Source organism: Carassius auratus, chromosome 23 (assembly GCF_003368295.1).
Source record: "Carassius auratus strain Wakin chromosome 23, ASM336829v1, whole genome shotgun sequence".
NCBI lineage: Eukaryota > Metazoa > Chordata > Actinopteri > Cypriniformes > Cyprinidae > Carassius > Carassius auratus.
Window position 1 is genome coordinate 790,327 of NC_039265.1, and position 24,043 is coordinate 814,369.

A 24,043-nucleotide genomic window follows, 5' to 3' on the forward strand; every position below is an offset into this window, starting at 1 on the left:
TCACAACTGGTCACGAATAAGACGTTTCCCTATGCGCTGAACATTTTCACATATCAGACTATACCTAAAGCAAGTGATTTTGCCTTGACACAGAATGTATGTTTTTTTGTTCTTTTTTGGAAATAGCGGTTAAACGTGAAGAACATTTATTTTCTATATTTCCGGGACTAAATAAATAAAATAAAAACTGTCAAATGGTTTCACACAAGTAGCTCCTACAATCTTACAATTGAGTTGTCTGAACTAAATTGGATAAAAATAAAAAAGTGATCTATCTTGTTTATGTTTGTTTTATTTGATAATGTAATGTTAAAAAAAATGAAAGACTTGGTTTCAGATGAACTTATTCAGTTTTTTAGTAATACCAGCTCAGTTATATTGAGCAGATTCTACTATATTTATGATTGGGTTTTGGTTAGGATTGTGGTGGAGCTTGAGCTCATAGGTTGTGGGCAGCCGTTGTGAGTGTGAATGTGGTAGTCCAAAAATATCTTCAGTTAAAATATGCAGCTAATACAGCACAAAGTTTGAACAAATAAAACACTATTTATCATTGCACTGACATTAACACATTCATTGCATGAAGAAACAAAAACCATTTTCATCAAAAAACTATGCCATAAACTAAACACAAGCTCTACTCTACAGCACAACGGTTACCACAGAACTCTTTGTAAAGCCCAAAATATCTAAACTTTTAACACATCACAAAGATTTTGTGATGTGGACCAGAAACACTGCTTTTGTTCTTTTTGTTTGAGCTGTTAAGATGAATAAACAAAATGAACATTATCTATCATAATATTAGCACTTCTAACATACTCTTCAGTAACTGATTGATAATGTTTTTATGTTTTCTAACCTGAACGCTTAACTGTATACGTGACGGAGGCCTTGACTTGATTTCTGTGAGTAACTTCACATCTCCACTCTCTGTTGTGGTCTTCATTCAGGAGTGTTGTAGTCAGAGAGCTGATACAGTTATCTGATGAGAATAATATCTGATATCTGGAGTCAGATATGTTCAGTTTAACACCAGCCTGATTAACCCAGAACAGCTCAATTCCTGCAGAACGGTTCCAATCATCACAAGAGACTCCAGCAAATGAATATGAATACAACTGACAGGAGAGAGTCAAAGACCGGCCTGCACTGATCTCAGTCTGTGAGGATGAGGAAGATGAAGATACTGAAACACAAAATAAGTCACAATTCACAGACCTTCATCATGGGAAATTAAATGGAGAATTTGCCTTTTTTAATTGACCACATAAGCATAAAATTACCACGAAGAACATGCAGATAAACACTTCCTTGTAGTTTGTCATTCTTATATTGCTGGCAGATGTAATGCCCACAATCTTCTTTAGTGATGTTGTTGATGTTCAGAGAGCAGTCAGACCCCAGACTCAGTCTCTTGTGTCTCTCTGTGTTTTTCTTCTTTACCCCTAAAGCAATCAGTTCAACTGTTGATGAATTTCTGAATCTGGTGTAGATCCATGTAGTAGATTTACGGTCAGGAAGAACGTTATTACAGGACAGACGGACATTTTCCCCAGAACTAATGAACACATGAGCATCTTCCACTTCCCTGGTACCTGAAACACAAGAGCATCTGAGTGATCATTATGTATATTAATAGATGAAGACATAAAACATACCAGCAATAAAAGCAGAAGAATCAGATCATGGTGTCTTTTTTCCTCACTTAATGCAAACAACAGACTCTCCAGAAGAAACTATTTCTCTTTATCAGAGAGGTGTTCAAAGCACAAACACACTCTTAACATGAAGATAATTCAGCATCAGATGTTTGAGTGCCATCATCAGCCGCTCCCTATATTTGTGTCTATTAAAAATGCATTTTATGGTGAATACAGCAGGCAGTAGGGTAAGCAACCATGAAGCATCGTTCCCGCACTGTCCTCACCTCATGTATGCGGCTGACTGATCATAATCGATCGACAACTATACCTGTGAGGACATCAATCCGGCGCCAGTAAAATAAAAATAAAAAGTAATATTTAATATTAACAATATATTAATATTTTTTTCTGAGTTTCCATATCCCCTTTAGCCATGGTTTTACTACGAATAAAAAAAGCCATAGTGACCACAAATTAAGCATGCTTTTGTTACTTCTATTAATAATATAAAAATAATTATTAAGATAATATTAGAGCTCGCCAATTAGAGCTCGAAAATAACAAAGTGTGAGGTCAGCTTGATACCACAACAAGAGCACAGGACAACACTGAACAGTTTTTTTTTCTAACCTATGGTTCTCTAACCATAAAGGCTGGTGTAATTTGCCCCCTGATTAAGCATTTAAAGTATATAGTGGAAGCATTTAAATAATCCTGTAAATTGAATCTTTCTAATTTTGAATTGAACCAAAAACCTATGAATCGTGAATCGAAATGAAACTCTGCCTAACCAAAGATTCACAGCCCTAGTGGTAAGTACTGCCACTGTAAATTACATAGAATATGTTTACACGATTGCAAATATTGAAAGTGAAAGTAAAAAGCCATTGTGCATTGCATATCCCCGCATATTAATAGCGGACTCCTGATGCCCGCATTTTATATACACTATAATTACTCAACTATATACTGCGAGAGACAGTACTGAAATATATATTATTTCTGTGTTTCCTTCCTGCTGAATGAGCTGCACTGTGAAACAGGCAATCAGAGCAGAGCTCAACAATATTATTCATGACCCTTCCAAATAAGGTAAAAACTAAGGTAAAAAAATTCATTCTAGGGACAAATCCTAAGATGGAAAATTTAAAACAGAAATATAAAACAGTTTCTGGGTATTTTTTGCCCTTACATAAGCCATATACCTTCTATGTAGATAAAAGAGAATAGATCAGAGAACAATTTAATATATTGTATAAATGCATTCTGTGGCAGCTTTAATGTCAGTAATAATTTCACCACCAACAACGAATCCACCTTGATATTCTCACTTCCGCTACGTCGTTTGCAGATGATGGTGGACATATGCACAGTGTTCACAGGAGGAAAAGAAGCAAAGTTCTTTACTTTAGCAAAGGAAAACAAGTCTTCTCTTTGTCACGTTAGGTGTTAGGAAACACGAAGAAGGAACCAATTTGCAGGTACGTTGTTTATTAAAGGGGTAATCCAATAGAGTAAACAGTCCAGGCAGGGTCAAAACCAGAGAATCCAAAACATAAACACAAACAAGACACGAACGCAACGCAAGGCAAGGCAAGGCAAGATAAGGATGACGGGCATGAAACTGTAACATATAAACAAGGACTCCGTAACATAGACTGAGACAGACTGGGTATTTATACACAGAAGGATAATGGGGAAACCGGAGACAGGTGGGGGGAACAATCAATTACGTAACAAGGAGGAAGGTGACCATATTAGGGAACAGGAAGTGATCTGGGACAGACACCGTGAGAAGGAGGACATCTAGTGGAACCCCGGGGAACAACAACCCAGACACTGTGACAGTACCCCCCCTCTACGGAGCGGCTCCCAGACGCTCCAAGACAAAACACAACACAGAGACCAGGAGGGAGGCGGACAGGTGGAGGCTCAGGGGGAGGGCCGGAAAAGGAACACATGGGGAACAAACACCAGAAATGTAAACCTAAAACAGGGAGACCAGGAGGGAGGAGGACCGGAGGAGGTACAGGGGGAGGGACGGAGGGCCAGACTAAACTAAAGGGAACAGACAGAAACATAACAGAACTCAAAAAACACAAAACAGAAATCCATGAAGGACATGTTGAGGCGTCCACCAGGGCGGAGCGGAAGACCACCACAGCCTTGTGGTCAAAGTCAAAGGCCTCCAGGGCGGAGCGGAAGACCACCACAGCCTTGTGGTGAAAGTCAAAACCCTCCAGGGTGGAGCGGAAGACCACCACAGCCTTGTGGTCAAAGTCAGAGCCCTCCAGGGTGGAGCGGACGGCCACCACGTCCCCGTGGTTGAGACCAGAGTCTCCCGGAACGGAGCAGCAGACCACCCAGTGACTTGACTTGGCTCTGGAGGGTAATTGGTGACTGACCCTGGCTCTGGAGGGTCCTCGGTGACTGGCTCTGGCTCTGGAACAGCCTCGGGCACCACCTTGGCATCAGGCACCGCCTCAGCCTCCAGAACAGTAATGGGCGCTGCCTCGACCTCGGGCACCGCCTCGGCCTCTGGAACAGCGTCGGGCACCGACTCGGCATCGGGCGCAGCCTCGGCATCAGGCACCGCCTCGGCCTCTGGAATGGCCTCGGGCACCACCTCGGTAACGGCCTCGGGATCGGCCTCGAGCACCGCCTCAGCCTCTGGACCAGCAACGGGCACTGCCTCGGTAACTGCATTGGGAACAGCCTCGGGCACCGCCTCGGCCTCCGGAACAGCCTCGGGCACCGCCTCGGCGTCGGGTTCCACCTCGGCCTTTGGAACAGCGTCAGGCACCGCCTCGACCTCCGGAACAGCCTCGGGCACCGCCTCGGTAACTGCCTCGGGAACGGCCTCGGGCACCGCCTCGGCCTCTGGAACAGCAATGGGCACTGCCTCGACCTCGGGCCCCACCTCGGCCTCTGGAACAGCGTCGGGCACCGCCTCGGTAACTGCATTGGGAACAGCCTCGGGCCCCGCCCCGGCCTCCAGAACTGGATCGGGCGCCGCCTCGGCATCAGGCACCGTCTCGGGTGCCGCCTCGACATCAGGGCCGCTGGGCTGGCGGCCATCCTGGGCAGTGGTGCTGGGCTGACGACCACCCTGCCGGAAGAGACAGGAGTGGCTGGGGCATCCCACCGACACCGAAACTGCAGGTAGCGCACGAATTCCCAGAACTCCAGCATCTCCAACTGCGCCATCTCTTCCTCGGGCACTGGATCATCCAGGCCGCCATTGAAGTGGTCCTTAAGGGCCGCATCATTGTATCCCATGCCTTCAGCCAGGGACCAGAACACTTGAGCCAGGGCACCCACTTCGTTGCCGTCTTGACGGAGGGCGGTCAACCGAAGATACTTGACCCGCCTCTCCGCCATCTTGGCTGGGGAACGGAAAAGTGACATACCGCTGGTTCCTACGTTGACGGAGTCCTTCTGTCACGTTAGGTGTTAGGAAACACGAAGAAGGAACCAATTTGCAGGCACGTTGTTTATTAAAGGGGTAATCCAATAGAGTAAACAGTCCAGGCAGGGTCAAAACCAGAGAATCCAAAACATAAACACAAACAAGACACGAACGCAACGCAACGCAAGGCAAGGCAAGGCAAGGCAAGGCAAGATAAGGATGACGGGCATGAAACTGTAACATATAAACAAGGACTCCGTAACATAGACTGAGACAGACTGGGTATTTATACACAGAAGGATAATGGGGAAACCGGAGACAGGTGGGGGGAACAATCAATTACGTAACAAGGAGAAAGGTGACCATATTAGGGAACAGGAAGTGATCTGGGACAGACACCGTGAGAAGGAGGACATCTAGTGGAACCCCGGGGAACAACAACCCAGACACTGTGACACTCTTGGCGGCAAAGGCTTGGTAATTGCTGCTATTACACTTACAGGATTATCCAAATCCTTGTTTAATATTGACCAAACATTTAATTCTAATATCTACTTAATCTTTACATTTAGGCCACCTTTTTGCAAAAGGAAACAGCCTCTATAATTTCTTCAACAAAAACGTGGACATCACAACCTTTACCAAAATTAACATGGTTTTATCATAGTAAAAAAGCTTAACTTTCTTTTATGTGATTTCTTAATGCTTGAGACAATAAAATCAATCAGACAGCTGAAGTAATAAAATCATAGCCATAGGAGGTAACAATATTTTTGTTGTTACCTCCTACCTGAGTCTCCTTAAATGCTGAGCGATATGATCCAGAGTGAAGAGAGGAGTTGATAATGTAATTACTGCCTCAATTTAAATTACTGCTTTAACGACAGCCTCAAATAAAATTACTGCTTTAATTACTGCCTCAATTTGGCGTAGCATGGAGGGAGGTGATCAGTTTGTGGCACAGCTGAGGTGGTATAGAAGCCCAGGTTCCTTTGATTTGGCCTTCAGATCCTCTGCATTTTTTTAATCTCTTTTTTCTCGATTTCCTCGACAATACCTCATCGATTCACTTTGGTGTACAGGTCCTAGTGAGTTTGCTGGCCAGTCAAGCACAACAACACCATGGTCATTTAACCAACCTTTGGTGATTTTGGCAGTGTGGGCAGGTGCCAAATCCTGCTGGAAAATGAAATCAGCATCTTAAAATAGCTGGTCAGCAAAAGGAAGCATGACTCCAAAATGTATTGGTAAATGGGTGCAGTGACTTTGGTTTTCAAAAAAACACCAGGTCCAACACCAGCAGATGAGATTGCATGCTAAATCATCACAGACTGTGGAAACATAAGACTGGCCTTCAAGCAACTCTGTCACCTTTATTTATATAGCACTTTAAACAAAATACATTGTGTCAAAGCAACTGAACAGCATTCATTAGGAAAACAGTGTCAATAATGCAAAATGATAGTTAAAGGCAATTCATCATTGAATTCAGTGATGTCATTTCTGTTCAGTTAAACAGTGTCTGTGCATGTAGATGAAGTGACCCCAACTAAGCAAGCCAGAGGCGACAGCAGCAAGGAACCGAAAACTCCATCGGTGACAGAATGGAGAAAAAACTGAATCATCTGTTTCCTGTGGTCTTGTCCTGGTGGTCCTCTGAGACAAGGTCTTTACAGGGGATCTGTATCTGGGGCTCTAGTTGTCCTGGTCTCCACTGTCTTTCAGGGCTGTAGAGGTCCTTTCTAGGTGCTGATCCACCATCTCGTCTGGATACAGACTGGATCTGGTGGCTACGATGACCTCGGAATAAGAGAGAAACAGACAAATATTAGCGTAGATGCCACTCTTCTAATGATGTAGCAAGTACATAGGGTGTTATGGGAAGTGTTTCCGATTCCGGTTAACCTAATTAATGCAGCATAAAAATCCCTTAACGGATTTGGATATTAAAAGCATATTAGTATGTTATGTGTAAGCCAGGTTAAAGAGATGGGTCTTTAATCTAGATTTAAACTGCAAGAGTGTGTCTGCCTCCCGAACAATGTTAGGTAGGTTATTCCAGAGTTTAGGCACCACATAGGAAAAGGATCTGCCGCCCGCAGTTGATTTTGATATTCTAGGTATTATCAAATTGCCTGAGTTTTGAGAACGTAGCATACGTAGAAGATTATAATGTAAAAGGAGCTCATTCAAATACTGAGGTGCAAAACCATTCAGGGCTTTATAAGTAATAAGCAATATTTTAAAATCTATACAATGTTTGATGGGGAGCCAGTGCAGTGTTGACAGGGCCGGGCTAATATGGTCATACTTCCTGGTTCTAGTAAGAACTCTTGCTGCTGCATTTTGGACTAGCTGTAGTTTGTTTACGAAGCGTGCAGAACAACCACCCAATAAAGCATTACAATAATCTAACCTTGAGGTCATAAATGCATGGATTAACATTTCTGCATTTGACATTGAGAGCATAGGCAGTAATTTAGATATATTTTTGAGATGGAAAAATGCAGTTTTACAAAAGCTAGAAATGTGGCTTTCTAAGGAAAGATTGCGATCAAATAGCACACCTAGGTTCCTAACTGATGACGAAGAATTTACAGAGCAACCATCAAGTCTTAGACAGTGTTCTAGGTTATTATAAGCAGAGTTTTTAGGTCCTATAATTGGATTATGGATTCCATTAGTTTTTCAAATTGGTGTGTTTTTACCGGGCCGCAAAGAAATATAGAGCTGAGTATCATCAGCATAACAGTGAAAGCTAACACCATGTTTTCTGATGATATCTCCCAAGGGTAACATAAAAAAGCATGAAGAGTAGCGGCCCTAATACTGAGCCTTGAGGTACTCCATACTGCACTTGTGATCGATATGATACATCTTCATTCACTGCTACGAACTGATGGCGGTCATATAAGTACGATTTAAACCATGCTAATGCACTTCCATTGATGCCAACAAACTGTCTATGCAAAAGAATGTTGTGGTCAATTGTGTCAAACGCAGCACTAAGATCCAATAAAACTAATAGAGAGATACACCCACGATCAGATGATAAGAGCAGATCATTTGTAACTCTAAGGAGAGCAGTCTCAGTACTATGATACATTCTAAATCCTGACTGGAAATCCTCACATATACCATTTTTCTCTAAGAAGGAATATAATTGTGAGGATACCACCTTTTCTAGTATCTTGGACAGAAAAGGGAGATTCATGATTGGTCTATAATTAACTAGTTCTTTGGGTTCAAGTTGTGGTTTTGATGAGAGGCTTAATAACAGCCAGTTTGAAGGTTTTGGGGACATATCCTAATGACAATGAGGAATTAATAATAGTCAGAAGAGGATCTGTGAGGATCTCTGTGAACAGCCAGCTTCTTTGGCAATGAATGTTTGTGGCTTACCCTCCTTGTGAAGGGTGTCAATGATTGTTTTCTGGATAACTGTCAGATGAGCAGTCCTTCCCATGATTCTGTAGCCTAGTGAACCAAACTGAGAGAACATTTCATAGGCTCAGAAAACCTATGCAGGTGTTTTGAGTTAGCTGGCATGTCACCATATTCTAATTTAGTATATTTTGAAAATGTGGCTATGGAACTGCTCTGAATTGAAAGCAAATCTGCAAAGGGTATTATTTGCTAATGATGAAAATCTTTATTAGATGAACACCACGTGTGCTGTCTACGGTTCGACAGGTATTACTTAGGCTACATTCGATTACAGTACACGATACCACTTATGACATTAGTTTGTTGTATGTGTAACTTATAACAGAGGGGAACCAAGTTAAATGCAGCTTCCAAAAGACAAAAAATAGCCGATTAATATTTTCTTAATTTTAATACAATCAAACCGGCGTGAGAACTCAGCGAGTCATATCATCAGCTGCTAAATTCAGATTTGCGTTCGCTGGCTGGCGCTGAGTCAGAGACAAATATGTTTTTACATCGCTGCGCATTATAACCAATCACACAAGATTCTGTTGAGCTTATGAATGCAATGGCCAATCAGAGGTGTTCAGGTGAGTCATCGATAAAATGCCAGTGCTTCCTTCACTCGCTCGCTGACTGAATACCTCTTTCTGGCGAATTCTCTCATCAGAAACAACAAAGTGCAGGTGTGTGTACGAATCTACAAATAAGATATTGATTTCACAGTGTTAACAGTTTCAGTGATTTTAATGGGAGTTTTTGAGAGTGATTGAACTCTAGACTGTCAGTGAAAATTATCTTTGATAATGTAAATGTTATTTGCTCTGTTTCTGTGCAATGAAAAATTAGTAGCAGTTTTTATACCACATTAACTTTCAAAGTTACATTCAAATTTAATATAAAGTCAGTCAAGTTTAATATAAGGTCAACATATAAAAAATATGTTATGGCATGACACCTATACCTGTTACTTAAGTAAACAGACAGGTTTTTATAATCAATTACATAATTAGGCTACTTTGACCATCACATATTATCATTATTAACAATCTATGAAATGTGAAAATCGAGATATTTAATTATATAGATCATGTCTGGGATAATTTCTAATAAAAATGAAAATAAATAAATAAATGCTTAATGATATTTTGCCAATATGCTGTTGTGGCTGCTGTGTGTCACATGACGACCTCCCTATGCCTAGACACAATTAATAATGATATTTTCACAATATTTACGCTTGCAGAAATATACATTTGTTTACATTTTGCAGAACAGACAGAGGAAGATCGGTTAATGTGCATCTGGTTCATTATGTTCAGATGTTCAGTAACTTAGCCATCATGTGAGGAGTTTTCTCTCTTGTCTGTGTCAGAGGTTATTTATATATAATACATACTTTAAAATATAATTTCTTTTGTGATGCAAATCAGAATTTTCATCAGCTGTTACTCCAGTTTTCACAGTTATGATACTTCAACATATAATTCTAAGATTTATTACCAGTGCTGAAAACCGTTTTGCTGCTTAATTTTTTTTTGGAACCAGCAACATTTTGTTTAGGATTATTTGATGAATAGAAAGATAAAAAGAACATCATTGATAGTAAATCAAAATATTGGAATGATTTCTGAAGGATTATGTGACATTGAAGACTGGAGTAAAGGCTGATGAAATATATATATATATATATATATATATATATATATATATATATATATATATATATATATATATACACACACACACACACACACACACAACATACATTTTATCTATATATCTAATTAAAATATACTCAGTATATATGACCCAAAGTATCTAGTAACTAATTACTTAGATAGATACTTAGATTTTTTATCCGATACTTTTTTACTCTTACTCAAGTAACTATTCAGACTAGCACTTTAGTTGAGTTTTTGGGTACTCTACCCACCTCTGCCTAACAGCATTATATATGTTTTGAGCTAAATATTTGCTTATTTACCACACTATTGTAGAGCTGGGCAATATGGTCTAAGAAAATTTTTTGGGGGATGAAAAAAAAGAGTTTTTCACCAAAAATCCGATTTATGATTTAAATGTATTTTTCCCCCTACTTAAAATCAATATTCAGATGACAAAGAAATCATATAATTTTTTATATAAAATAATTATTTATCATTTACCAGTCCAATTTATAAATGGAGTTCTCGTAAGAAGATTCGGGAGGAGCGCGTCAGATATTAGCCTAATCAACACAAGTGGACCACAATCTAGTAATCAATACCACAGTATAAATATCTCTGACTTACCTCTCTATCCATTGACGGTTTATCAGCATTCGATTCGCTCTGTCTGTCGTTTTCATTCCAACGAAGAAATCTGTACTGGGGATTTTTTCAGATCTGCCACTTTTTCCCGGATCTCCACGATCACTCCTACCTCGCCAAACACGGCCAGCAAGCACCATTAAGCATTATCGCGACAGCTGCTCTTTTCCCCAAGCCACACGTTGTGGCCAATAGACCGTGCAAAGCCCCGAGCTCACCTCGCTCGACACCACGATCATCCCGCTCAAGACCGGGCTCTCCTCAAGTGCTGGATCGCAGCAGGCATTCAACCAGCCTGGGCTGCACCCCATTTCTCACCGCAGCAAGTATCTCTCGCTAGGCTCAGCCTTTTCATTGCGGCTTTTCCGGCCGCAGCGCAGTTTGATGTTGCCTCCGCTAGCTTCGCAGACTGTGTGTGTCGTAAATCATTACATTCTTCAGGTGAAAACGCTAAAGCAGGTTTCATGGCTAAAGTTGTTAAACGACGTTATGACGTAATTCTTTCGGATGATGATGCCATTTAACTACGAAGCCAAGGCATCTTTTCAAGTCAAACCATCCACACCGAAATGTCTGAAGACATTACATTTGCCTTACCGTGCATGTTTAAACCTCACTAAGATGATACAGACATAAGTTGCATGCAATTATTCTGGCACGACCAATTTCATTTAGGTAAGGCAAGTTTATTTATATAGCACATTTCGTACACAATGTTAATTCAAAAGTGCTTTACATAGAACAAAAGTCAAGAGACAAATAATAATATAATAAATAAAACAAGCAATTTGTAAACGTTTAAAATGATTTAAAAATGTACTTATTTAAAATTAATAAAAAAACCGTTAGAAACAGAAAATGATTTTACCAAAAAAAAAAAAAAAGTAAAAATACAGTGCAATCAGTTCCGACATTGTACAGTGCTCATTCAATAAATGCACAGCTGAACAAATGAGTTTTGAGTCTAGTTTTAAATGTGACTAGTGTTTTAGCACATCTGATCTCTTCTGGAAGCTGATTCCAACTGCAGGCGGCAACTAAAGGCAGACTCCCCTTGTTTTTTGTGAACCCTTGGTATTGGACTCGATCCTAGTGATCTGAGTGCTCCATTAGGTTTATATTCAGTGAACATATCTGCAATATATTTAGGGACATATTTCACCATTTACTTGCGTGATCACTCAGAATTTATCTAAAACACAACTAGCCTCCTGTTTTGCCACAGGACAGCAAGTGTGAGTAAAATTTCTGTTGTCTTTTCTGTTCACTAAGATGAACAAGGCTTGGGGTATTGTCAAACCAGGCAACCAATTGCTAAGCTGGCAACACAGTAGGCTACCCAGGCACTTTTTATTTTTTAGCTTGCCCCACCAATTGTTACTAACCCTTTTACTTTTCCTGCAGCCAACAACTACAGCAGCCGAAGCAAGCTAAAGCCACAGGTGTCTCAAGAAGCTATCTCTCCTCCTCCTCCTCCTCTCATGCTCCCATTTACTTCTATGTTCCACCACACCCTAACCATCCTTAAGACCTATTAGCAGTCAGACCAATTCCTTACCAAAGAAGCTCACCGAACCCCCTATCTATATCTCCCCACTGCAACAGCAGTGTTTAACTCTCGAAAAACAATTAATCATACCGTTCCATAGAACAAACATAATGTAATGCATCAATAACAATCTAATGTACATGCTCATCATATCAAAAGCCTTCAAGGGCACAAACGTTACCGACATTAGTTTTTACATGTCACTGTACAACCTAGTCCTCATTTTGCTAAACATTTAATTCAAATGTACACCATCTTTAATATTGGACAATTCTTTACAACAGGCATGCTACAGCAATCATAAGTCCTTGAACGTGACCTCAAATGTTGCTATACGTTTCAGCTATTCACTGAAATAATCTGTTAAGATTTCCCCTATAGGTGGCAAAAAAAAGGCTGATCATGAACCCTTTTAAAGCCCCGCCTTCTCTGTTTCTCATTAACCCACTCGAGTGGTTAATCCGAAAATTCTTTACCAAGAATTTGAAAACTCTTAATCAATCCGTCAGCTCCATATAATTTGTAGTTTAAAAGCATAATCACCTTGATGGCTCTCGATGAATTCTCTCTCACAACCGTATAACAATGATCACGCAATCAATATGGAGAGAGAAGAAAAAAAAAATTTAAGCTCTTGGCTGAGAAAGGATGACATCACCTCTGCTTTAAGCTATGCCCATGCATCCGGATTCATGGCACTTATACGAGGTACACTGACAGGACAGGAAATTCAATTTGGTCATACGTTTAACTTCGAATGCAAGCCGATCAAAGATTTTATGACATTATCAGAAGCAGCTTATTGGATTTGCTTAACCACTATGCAAGTAACCCTCATAGCATCCCCTTTAGACAACTCAAATTGCTCTGAGTATTGAACTCTCCATCAGGTGCTGCAAAGTACTTCCAGCATAAAATAAATAAATAAATTTATAATATTAAAACAAAATAAATAAATAAAATAATTAATTCTCCAACTACCAGCAATGCTCACCCATCCGATACAGTGACTATTGAATTCCCGTCAGACTGCCTCCCGGTCGAGCAAACCTTGCATTTTCCGACAAACTACAGGCGCAGTTACCCGTCTGATGCCGTGAGTATTTAAACCCCATCAGATGCCACAAGAGCTGTCTCGGTCAAGTGGATGTTTCCATCCAACTAACGGCGTCGCTTACACGTCTGTGCATGAATAATGAACTCTCGTCAAAGGCTGCAAGAGCCCTCCTGGTCAAGCATTCTTGGCCTTTACTACAGGTGAACCCTTTCAGTGCCGCAAGCACTGATCTCCCACCGAATGCCAGCGAGAGCCTTTCGGCTAGACAACCTTACCTTTTCGATTTACAGCCAGCATAGGCTTACCGGTTCGATGCTGCGCACTCCCATCGTACGTTGGCGAGAACCTCCCAGCTAAACAACCTTAACTTACCCCTTACGGAGACTTACCCATCTGATGCCACCAGTATTGAGCTCCCACCAGATGCCGGCGAGAGCTTTCCAGCTAGACAACCTTACATCTTCTATTTTATGGCCAGCAAGGCTTACTCATCTGATGCCGTGTGCTCCCATCGTACGTCAGCGAGAGTCTACCAGTTACAACCTTAAGGGTCCCATTTTACGTGCTTTTTTGAAGTTTTGATTGTGTTCACAGTGTGCAATATAACATGTGTTCATGTTTCGCGTGTAAAAAAACACAGTATGTTTCACACAATTCACCTATCTGTATACCGCTGTTTTCACTGTCATAAAAACAGCTGATATCTTCCTTGTTCTATAAAGTCCCTCCTTCAGAAATACGTAACGAGTTCTGATTGGGCCAGCGGTTCCTGTGTTGTGATTCGACAGCAGCTTACAGCACGCTGCCCTCCCACAAACGCGATTGGTCTGGTTTTGGGGTACTTTTGAGAAGCAAGTGGACAGGAGATGTATTTATAGTCACAGGAGCGTTTTTACTGACGAGATGCGCATGAAAATCACATTCGTTTTTTTGCACAGCCCTATCATCTAGTTAACAAAGCTAAACAGCGTTGCCCTTTGTGTAATAAGTTACAGAAACTGTTAAACGCACCAACTTAAATAACAAAATACACTTACCGGTTGTGGGGATAAGCCTCTCCAGATGGGGAGAGGAAAAGGTAAGGTTACCTAGCCTGGAGACTCTCACAGACATCCGATGGGAGCACACGCATCGAATGGGTAAGCCTCGCTGGCTGTGTAGTAGAAAGGTAAAGATGTCTGGCTGGGAGGCTCTCGCCAGCATCTGGTGGGAACTCAAAACTCGCGGCACCAGATGGGTAAGTCTCACTGACCATAAAAAGGGAAAGTTGGGGTTGACTAACTGGGAGGCTCTCGCCAATGTTTGGCCCATGGCATCAAACGGGTCATAAAATATGGAAAAGTAAAATTTTCTAGCCGAGAGGCTCTTGCTGGCATCTAGTGGTGCTGGCATCAATACTCGCAGCACCAGATAGGCAAGCCTCGACAACCATAAAAGAGGAAGTTAAAGGTCCCCTTCTTCGTGATTCCATGTTTTAAACTTTAGTTAGTGTGTAATGTTGTTGTTGTTAGAGTATAAATAATACCTGTAAAATTCTAAAGCTCAAAGTTCAATGCCAAGTGAGATATTTGATTTAACACAATTCACTTACAAAAAACGACCCGTTTGGACTACAGCCCTCTAGTTCCTGTAGTAATGACGTCACTAAAACAGTTTTTTGGCTAACATCCACCCACATGAATTCACAAAAAGGGGGGTGTGGCCTTGTTGCGATGGAGAAGTGTTTGTCGCCATGTTGTTGAAACGCTGTTATAACAAGGCAGTCATCAGCCCGTTTTTATGACGGTATACAGATAAGTGAACTGTGTGAAAAATACAGTTTTTTTACACTCAAAACATGAATACATGTTATATTGCACACTGCAAACTCAAAGCTTCAAAAAAGCACGAAAAACGGGACCTTTTTTTTTAATACAAGCCCATCATGCACCATCAAAGTCCACACTCGGGGTTAAGAGCTGTTAATATTAAAACGGGCAACTCCACAGTGAGTCAGTGTCATGGACGTAGGACAGAGCAAGTGTAAAAATATTTTCTAGTCTATATTTCCATGATGTAATGCTGCTGGTTTAGGATTTTATATAGACACAGGAATTACATTTATATATATATATATATATATATATATATATATATATATATATATATATATATATATATATATTTCCCATAGAATGAGATGTGCAGTTTAGTTTACAGATGAATTAATGTGCACCTACGTATAGCACTCCTCACTGTCAGTAAAACATTACATACCACAGCAAAAAGTTAGCAGGTGCATCCACTAGCCTACAAATATGTCTATATTAATATAACTTCTGTGTAATAACTTCATGTAATTTCAGTGTTTATCTCCATTAATGAGAGTTTAATATTTCATGTAACTGTGTATATCAAACTGAAAAACAGTTTAAAATCGATTACTTCATTACTTTTCTATATCCAGAAAAATAGTTTGTATGCATGGTCTAGAGAGTCTGTAAGGTGCGTAGATATTTACGGCAAGTTTATTTTTTCATAAACAGTATGTGTGCAAAATTGCCTGTGCATAATTATCTGCCCACTTTGTGCATACACAACGTTTATAAATGAGACCCCAGGTCATTTATGTCCAGTATGTTCTGTAGCATGGCACAACTCTGAGATCACAGCATGAATGTAGCAAATAATAAACTGGTCATGTTCAAATTACCTAATTTCTCAAACTAATTCCACTAAATGTCTTGAACATAAAATAGAGTTTTCTTTACCTGTGAGAAGTGAAGAGAGAAAGATCAGTCTCAGCAGACACAAAAAACATTTATCTGCCATCTTCTCTTTCTGTCAATCTTCCTTTTCATTATATGCTCAAAACTTTTTCTTTAAATACTCTGAGCTCTTCCTGTGTTTGTTCATTTCCTCTGATCTGATTGACCGAGTGTTTAAATGCAGCTAGATAGTGTGAGGCGATACGTCAGTCACGGTTCCTTCAGCAACTTTCTCAGCTTTGATCTTTCTGTTTCTATGACTCGATTAGATTAGATTAGATTCAACTTTATTGTCACTGCACATGTAGGTAAAAGGCAACGAAATGCAGTTAGCATCTAACCAGAAGTGCAATAAGCAGTAAGTACAGAATATACAAGGTCTATAATAGGTACAATAACTATACATTTAGGTATTACAGATTTTAAATACTATTAGCATGATATACAGATAGGTGTACTATGAACATACTATACAGATGGATTATGTAAAAGTGTATGTACACTATAGGCAGAACTATGAACATATGAACATAATTTACACTATTGCATTGGACAGTAAAGTGCATAGAAAATATTACAGTGTGCAAATTTATTATTCAGTGTTCCTGGATGAACAGACAGTAGTGCAAGTAATAACAAGTTACTGTTTTTTGCTTGTTGTAAATAAATAAATAAATCAGTCAGATGTAGTGTTGAAGAGGGGGAGGAGTCTGTGTGTGTGGTGTGGGGAGTGTTGAGGTGTGTCAGAGAGCAGAGTTAAGCAAGGAGACAACTTTAGGGAAAAAGCTGTTCCTGAATCTTGTGGTCTTTGTCTGGAGGCTCCGGAGGGCAGGAGGTTAAACAGTCCATGGTCAGGGTGGGAGGAGTCCTTGAGAATGCTTCGAGCTCGACGTAGACAGCGTTTCCTCTGGATGTCCTCAAGAGCAAGAAGTGGTGTCCCTGTGATGCGTTTGGCAGTTTTCATCACCCTCTGCAGTGCCTTGCGGTCAGCCACTGAGCAGTTACTATACCAGACTGTGATGCAACTGGTCAGGATACTCTCAATCGCACACCGATAGAAGTTCACCAGGATGGATGAAGACAGCTAGTTCTTCTTCAGTGTCCTGAGGAAGAAAAGGCACTGGTGAGCCTTCTTGACCAGGCTGGAGGTGTTTGTGGCCCAGGACAGTTCCTCCAAGATGGTGGTTCCCAGGAACTTGAAGCTGGAGACACGTTCAACAACCATCCCGTTAATGTGGATGGGGTCATGTGTGCTTCCTTTCTTCTTCCTGAAGTCCACAATGAGCTCCTTAGTCTCATTGGTGTTAAGGAGCAGGTTATTGTCTGCAAACTTAATGATGGAGTTGGATCCATGCAAAGGCTTGCAGCCGTGGGTGTAAAGGGAGTAAAGGAATGGACTCAGCACACAGCCCTGTGGTACGCCAGTGTTAAGTGTGATGGTGGTGGAGTGGGTGTGGCCTGTCCGAACATGCTGAGGCCTGTTGGTCAGAAAGTCCATAATCCAGTTGCAGAGGGAGGTGTTAATGTCCAGGTCTCCAAGTTTTGTGGTCAGCTTGGAGGGAATGAACTGAAGTCAACAAACAACATCCTAACATACGTGTTGTTATGGTCCAGATGTGTGAGTGCAGAGTGCAGCACTATGCATACTGCATCCTCTGTGCTTCTATTTCTGCGGTAGGCAAATTGGTGTGGGTCCAGTGTGGGTGGGAGGCAGTCTTTGAGGTGTGCTAGGACCAGTTGCTCAAAGCACTTCATAATAATGGGTGTGAGTGCTACAGGGTGATAGTCATTCAGGCACATTGGGGAGGAGTGTTTCGGTACTGGCACAATGGATGTGGACTTAAAACATGTTGGCACAGTTGCTTGGGTGAGGGACAGGTTGAAAATGTCTCTGAAGACCTTTGCAAACTGCTCTGCACATGCCCTAAGCACACGTCCAGGAATGCCATCAGGGCCAGCAGCCTTGCGTGTGTTCATCCGGCTCAGTGCAGTGTGGACATCTGTGGAGGTGAGTTTGAGAGGTTGGTGGTCTGCTTAATGTGTAATTTTGGTGTCTGTCTCCTTGCTGTCGCTGTTGAAGCGAGCATAAAAGTCATTTAGCTCGTTAAGGAACGAGACGTCCATCACCGTTGGAGTGGAGTTGCTTGACTTGTAGTCACTGATGATCTGAATGCCCTGCCACATGTGTCGGGGGTCAGAGTAGGAAAAGTGTTCCTTTACCTTCAGCTTGTAGTAGTACTTGGCCTTTTTGATGCCCCTTTTCAGGTTAGCCCTGGATTTACTGTAAGCCTGAGCGTCATCTGACCTGGCAGTGTTGCGGGCTTTCAGCAGAAGTCGCACCTCATTATTCATCCATTGCTTCTGATTAGGGTATGTAGTTATCTTTTTTCTGTTGTAACACTGTCAGTGGTGGAGTTGATGTGATCCAGTACAGAGGAGGTGTAGATATCAATGTCCGTGTGAGAGCCACAGGCAGCCTGTGAAGCAAACATACTCCAGTCAGTGTGTTGAAACCTGTCTTGAAGTAAAGAGTCTGCTCCAGTTGGCCACACTTTGATGGTCGTCACTGATGGCTTCACACGATCGATGAGGAGTGAATACTTAGGGGTGAGTAACAAAGAAAGGTGATCAGACTGTCCGAGGTGGGGGAGGAGGATTGCGATGTAAGCTCCATTAATGTTTGTGTATGCATGATCCAAAGTTTTGTCTCCTCTGGTGTGGCAGGAAACATGCTGGTGAAATCTGGTGAGCACTGTTTTTAAAATCACCCGCGACAATAAAAGCCGCCTCTGGGTGAGCAGTCAGTTGTTTACTAATGGCTGCATGAAGTTCGTTCAAAGCAAGCTTGGCATTGGCATCCGGTGGAATATAGACTGCGGTTATTATGGTGGAAGTGAACTCCCGTAGCCGATAAAAAGATCTACATTTAACCATGAGAAACTCTAGGTTACTGTGGGTGATGCAAAGTCGTAAATCATCTATTTTGTTCACCAGTGATCGCACATTAGCAAGGAAAATGTTGGGTAAAGAGAGCCTGAGCGGTGTTAGCTTTAGCTTGACTCTTAGACCTCTGCACTTCCCCCGCCTTTGTTTACGATCTCGACCCCGCCTGCGAGCACTTCCGCCAGGTAGAGTGCGTAGCCTTGGGTGTTCTAGCAATCTCAGAGATGAGTCGAAGATTGGTGATAAAAGAGTTGGAAAAGTCCTCACCAATATCCAAAAGCTCCTGTCGGGTGTATGATGTTAAAGCAAAGCTGTTCAGTACAAGCAGACCCAAGATGAGTAGGAATAATACTGCAAAATTTAAAAAACTGGAGAGACGTTGAGCCTCGCGATGTGTTCGCCGCCATCTTGGTCTTTCTAGGCTATGTGCATTTTGAAGTATCACATCAGAATCGAGTGATGGAAATGCTGAATTTTGAATAAAAATGCCTTAATTCGCAAAAAAAGTTTATACGCTAGCTTGACGTGGTTTTTGACTTGTGAGAAAAAAATGATGGAAATACATTCTGCGAATAAATTCCTCTAAGCACATCAGAAGTCATGTGACTTTGAGCTGGTAAATCCAGACTAACCAGCATCTGAAATCTTGTTATGGTCTTTCGGAAATGCCCGAGCAAATTTTGTCATCAAAGTAGCCAATTTTTGTATAATTGCCTCCCAGAACTGTTAAATGACTGCGTTCCCAAACAGCAACATCCACCTCCAAAAGCAATAACCGCATTCATTGAATATCAGTAATTATGTTAGTTGAATGTCTGACTTGAATCTTCTTAATGTATTTTGCCCTGCCCCCAAACATCTGATTCGACTATCAGTCGAATATCAGCAAGATTCGATAATGAAGCAGAGACCTACTTTAAAGTGATTCGGGAGGAGAGGATGAATCTGCATGTTGTAAATCCCACAGCTCTGATTAAGGTAGTCCTTTGCTAGTTTATGCTGTTCATGTGCTGGCAAAGGACCAGCATAAACCAGCAAAAGGACCAGCTTCAACCAGCAAATGACCAGCATGAACCAGCATCCCAGCGTCAAAACATACTTAACCAGCATATACTGTTTTTTTGTTGTTGTTTTTTTCCAACATGGAAACAACGGCCTGATGGCAACTTCTGAAACTCAGTAAGTAGTAGATGCATTTGCATGGACACTTTATTTTTCCATCAGAATGGATTCATTCTGATTGAAGAATCTGAAAGTAGTGTTTACATGAATGCTAAATAAAGTGATTGAGTTGATATGCGCATTTATATATCACAAGCTTCTGATTGGATTTACTCTTTTAACATGTGCACACTGCATGAATATATATTGTGTCTTGCTTTTGTCACGTACTGTTTTAAAAAGCAAACTTGATATTTATCTACTTCAGGTCATAATTAGGTGACGACCAGCATATTAACTGTTAAAAGTGCCGTTTTCCACACCCAAAACTAGTTGAAGAGAGTCTTAAACAAGGACTGGTGGGACGTTGTCCTTTTCCACTTCACAGATGCAGAGCAAAAGGGGAGTTTTATAATGACAGGATACTTTATTATGACACTTTATTCACCAGGAAGAACAGCTCGTTCCATGCATCATGCATCACTACGCTATTTCTACATCACTGGGCATGCACAGTACTTTCCAGTTTCGGTTTTCAATCCGATCCGAAGTGTTTGCATGTCCCCTCGCTCGGATTCCAAAAGGAATAAACCACCCCTTACAATCCGATCGAATTTTTTGTTGGATCTGGCCAATTCAATCCGATTGACATGTTTAGATGTGGCTTTTTTATTTTGATTGTGCTTCTATTACGATTACGAACAATCTAGCACAGTCTTGGGCCTTTCCAAGTGACTAAACCGATAGAGCTAGCATCCTCAACTCTCTTGCCCTGTCTACATGCAAACTACAATGGATAAAGTCTATCTTTTGACTTCTGTAAAATTTCATCTTTAACTGCTTTCTCAAAACACTTCATAACTAATGAAGTAAGAGCTACTGGCCTGAAATCATTTATCACCTGTGGGGACCCAGTCTTAACTACAGGAAGTACAATTGATTTTTTTCCAAATTTCAGCAACTCTTTGTAACATAAGAAACTGGAAGAAAATGTAATGAACAATTTCACGCAGCTGTTCAGCACATGTATGCAGCACCCTACCTCCAATATTATCAGGACCGGGACTTTGTTTAGAATTAACTCTCCAGAAAAGATCTTTAACCTGTGCCACACTAATGTTAAAAGATTGACTGCATGGCGATTCCTGTTTTAAAATGTAAATTTCTGACTTCTGAATCATTATCGTCAAATAAAATGTGTTAAGTTACAAACTGTTTTGCAGAAATGAATCCATTCATTTTAATATACTGCTGTCTTCTTTACACCCTAGAATTTCCTTCATGCCTTGCCAGGCTGATCTTAAGTTACTTCCACTTAACTGTTTCTCAATGTTATCCTTGTATCTAACTTTTATCTCTCACAGCCTTTTTTATCTCCTTAACCGTATTCATATCATCCTGTTAAAAGGCTATTTGTTTACTATGCAGAAGGTATAGTGTGTAATTGGACAACCATGGTTTGTTATTTGGGAAGTCCATGACCATTTTGTAAGTGGGGGCGGGGTTTTGGTTTTCAAGTGACAGCAGCAGTTTACTAACTTCAGTCAGTCACAAAAGGATGAATGGAAAGATAAAGAGCTAATGCATGGGATATGTTACACATGCCAGGCCAGTAGTTGGTGATCATGAAAAACCCTGTGAAAACATTATATGAATGCACATGATGTCAACTTTTTTACAAATTCACATTTTTGTTGCTTGCATAGATATGATACAGGTGTCATGTTCAGACGTTTGTGTCTTCAGTCCCCCAAAACAGAGTTATTGAAGACACCGAAAGTTCACAAACAGAATCACTGAAGGAGAAAAGGGTAAATTACTGGTTACCATTATAATGGTCAGTGTTTGGTTTAGTTGGGCTCTTGACCCTTGAATTTTTAACATTAAATTTTATATGGCTGTTGTACATGAATTATTGCAGCTGGACATGCTAAGAGAAAAGATGTTCAGGTGGTGTTGGTTATGATTTTACATAATCATTGTTTGCCCTGAGTGTTATAAATAGAGCCTGTTCTCGGAGTTAAATTAACATTCATTATAGCAGCCACTGTCATTCAACAATAATAGCAGATCTGGAATTCTGGAACACAGTGAAGTGGGAGAATTTAACAGACAAATTGCCAAACAATTGAGGAAAGAAGGGAGAGCATTCAATTGGTGGGTATTGCTATTATATATATATAAACTAAATTAAATTTATGCATTTAGCAGGCGCTTTTATCCAAAGCGACTTACAGTGCATTCAGGCTATCAATTTTTAACATTTTTTTGCGAATTATAGTCCGAAAAATACGGTATATATATATATATATATATATATATATATATATATATATACTGTATATAGTACAGACCAAAAGTTTGGAAACATTACTATTTTTTATGTTTTGAAAGAAGTTTCTTCTGCTCATCAAGCCTGCATTTATTTGATCAAAAAACTGTAATATTGTGAAATATTATTACAACTTAAAATAATAGTTTTCTATTTGAATATACTTTAAAAAAAATAATTTATTCATGTGATGCAAAGCTGCATTTTCAGCATCATTACTCCAGCCTTCAGTGTCATATGTGACATCCAGTCGATCACATGATCATTTAGAAATCATTCTTATATTCTGATTTATTATGAGTGTTGAAAACAGTTCAGCTGTCTAATATATTTGATGAATAAAAGGTTAAAAAATATATATTTTCTTTACTATCACTTTTTATCTATTTAACACATCCTTGCTGAATAAAATTATTGATTTTATTAAAAAAGAAGAAAATAAAAATTATTGACCCCAAATTACTGACCAGTAGTGTATATTGTTATTTCAAAATATTTATATATTAAAAACATAGCTTCTTTTTTTTTATTCATCAAAATATCCTAAAAAAGTATCACATGTTCTGAAAAAATATTAAGCAGCAGAACTGTTTCCAACTTTAATAATGAATCATCATATTAGAATGATTTCTAAAGGATCATGTGATAATGATCCTAAAAATTCAGCTTTGCATCACAGAAATAAATAATAATTTAAATTATAATAAATTTAAAAACAATTATTTTAAATTGTAATATATATATATATATATATATATATATATATATATATATATATATAATCACAATATTTGTATGTAAATGTATGTGTGTACACACACACACACACACACATATATATATATATATATATATATATATATATATATATATATATATATATATAAATATATATATATATATATATAAATATTAGTCAATAAATTCATTCTTTAATCATTCTCGAGTTTTGTCTTGCCTCTCTACAACAATTACAATATCTGGCTATATAATTTAGTGACTGCATATTCTGATTCCATCTTTATTTTACCTGATAATGAGCAAATTAGTTAAACTTAAGGAGGTTAATCAATATACAGTATAATTCAAGAAACTAAGACTTCACTTTTTCAGTTGTTTAAAGATTGATATACATTTGTAATTTGTTTTGTGTAAATTGTTTAAATTTTACCTCTGATGTGTTTTGAATAAAAAACTAAATTTATAAAATATAATAAAAATACTCCTGAGGTTAAATGTCTTTCAAACTATGTATGTACAAACTAAACAACCTGGCTCTTATAACTGCAGTCCTGAAACTGCAATTGCTATATCATCCAGTTCGGTAGGTGGCGCTGTCATAAAAAAAACTAGGGTCCTACAACCGGGGTCCTAAAACTGCAGCCTCCGGTTGTGCAGGAACATACTATTGTTTTTTTTTTACTTTACCTTTTTCGTGCTATTTGGCTCATTTTGAAT

At 39.8% G+C, this 24,043-nt stretch overlaps 1 protein-coding gene across 1 annotated transcript; it reads right to left on the reverse strand.

The window, feature by feature from the left end:
• Nucleotides 1-857: 857 nt before the first annotated feature.
• LOC113040850 (uncharacterized) lies at nucleotides 858-5,027 on the reverse strand. The gene is made up of 3 exons (XM_026199056.1): nucleotides 4,796-5,027; nucleotides 1,287-1,598; nucleotides 858-1,189 (listed from the first exon to the last, which is right to left on the reverse strand). Exons 1-3 carry the CDS (start codon nucleotides 5,025-5,027, stop codon nucleotides 858-860), a joined length of 876 nt encoding a protein of 291 aa, XP_026054841.1.
• Nucleotides 5,028-24,043: the final 19,016 nt, after the last annotated feature.

Coding starts and splice junctions, on each gene's coding strand:
- LOC113040850 (XM_026199056.1), bottom strand. CDS start 5,027: ATGGCGGAGAGGCGGGTCAAGTATCTTCGGTTGACCGCCCTCCGTCAA. Junction 1,599..4,795: donor GCGCTACCTGCAGTTTCGGT/GTCGGTGGGATG, acceptor CTTGTGTTTCAG/GTACCAGGGAAGTGGAAGAT. Junction 1,190..1,286: donor TTATCTGCATGTTCTTCGTG/GTAATTTTATGC, acceptor TTTGTGTTTCAG/TATCTTCATCTTCCTCATCC.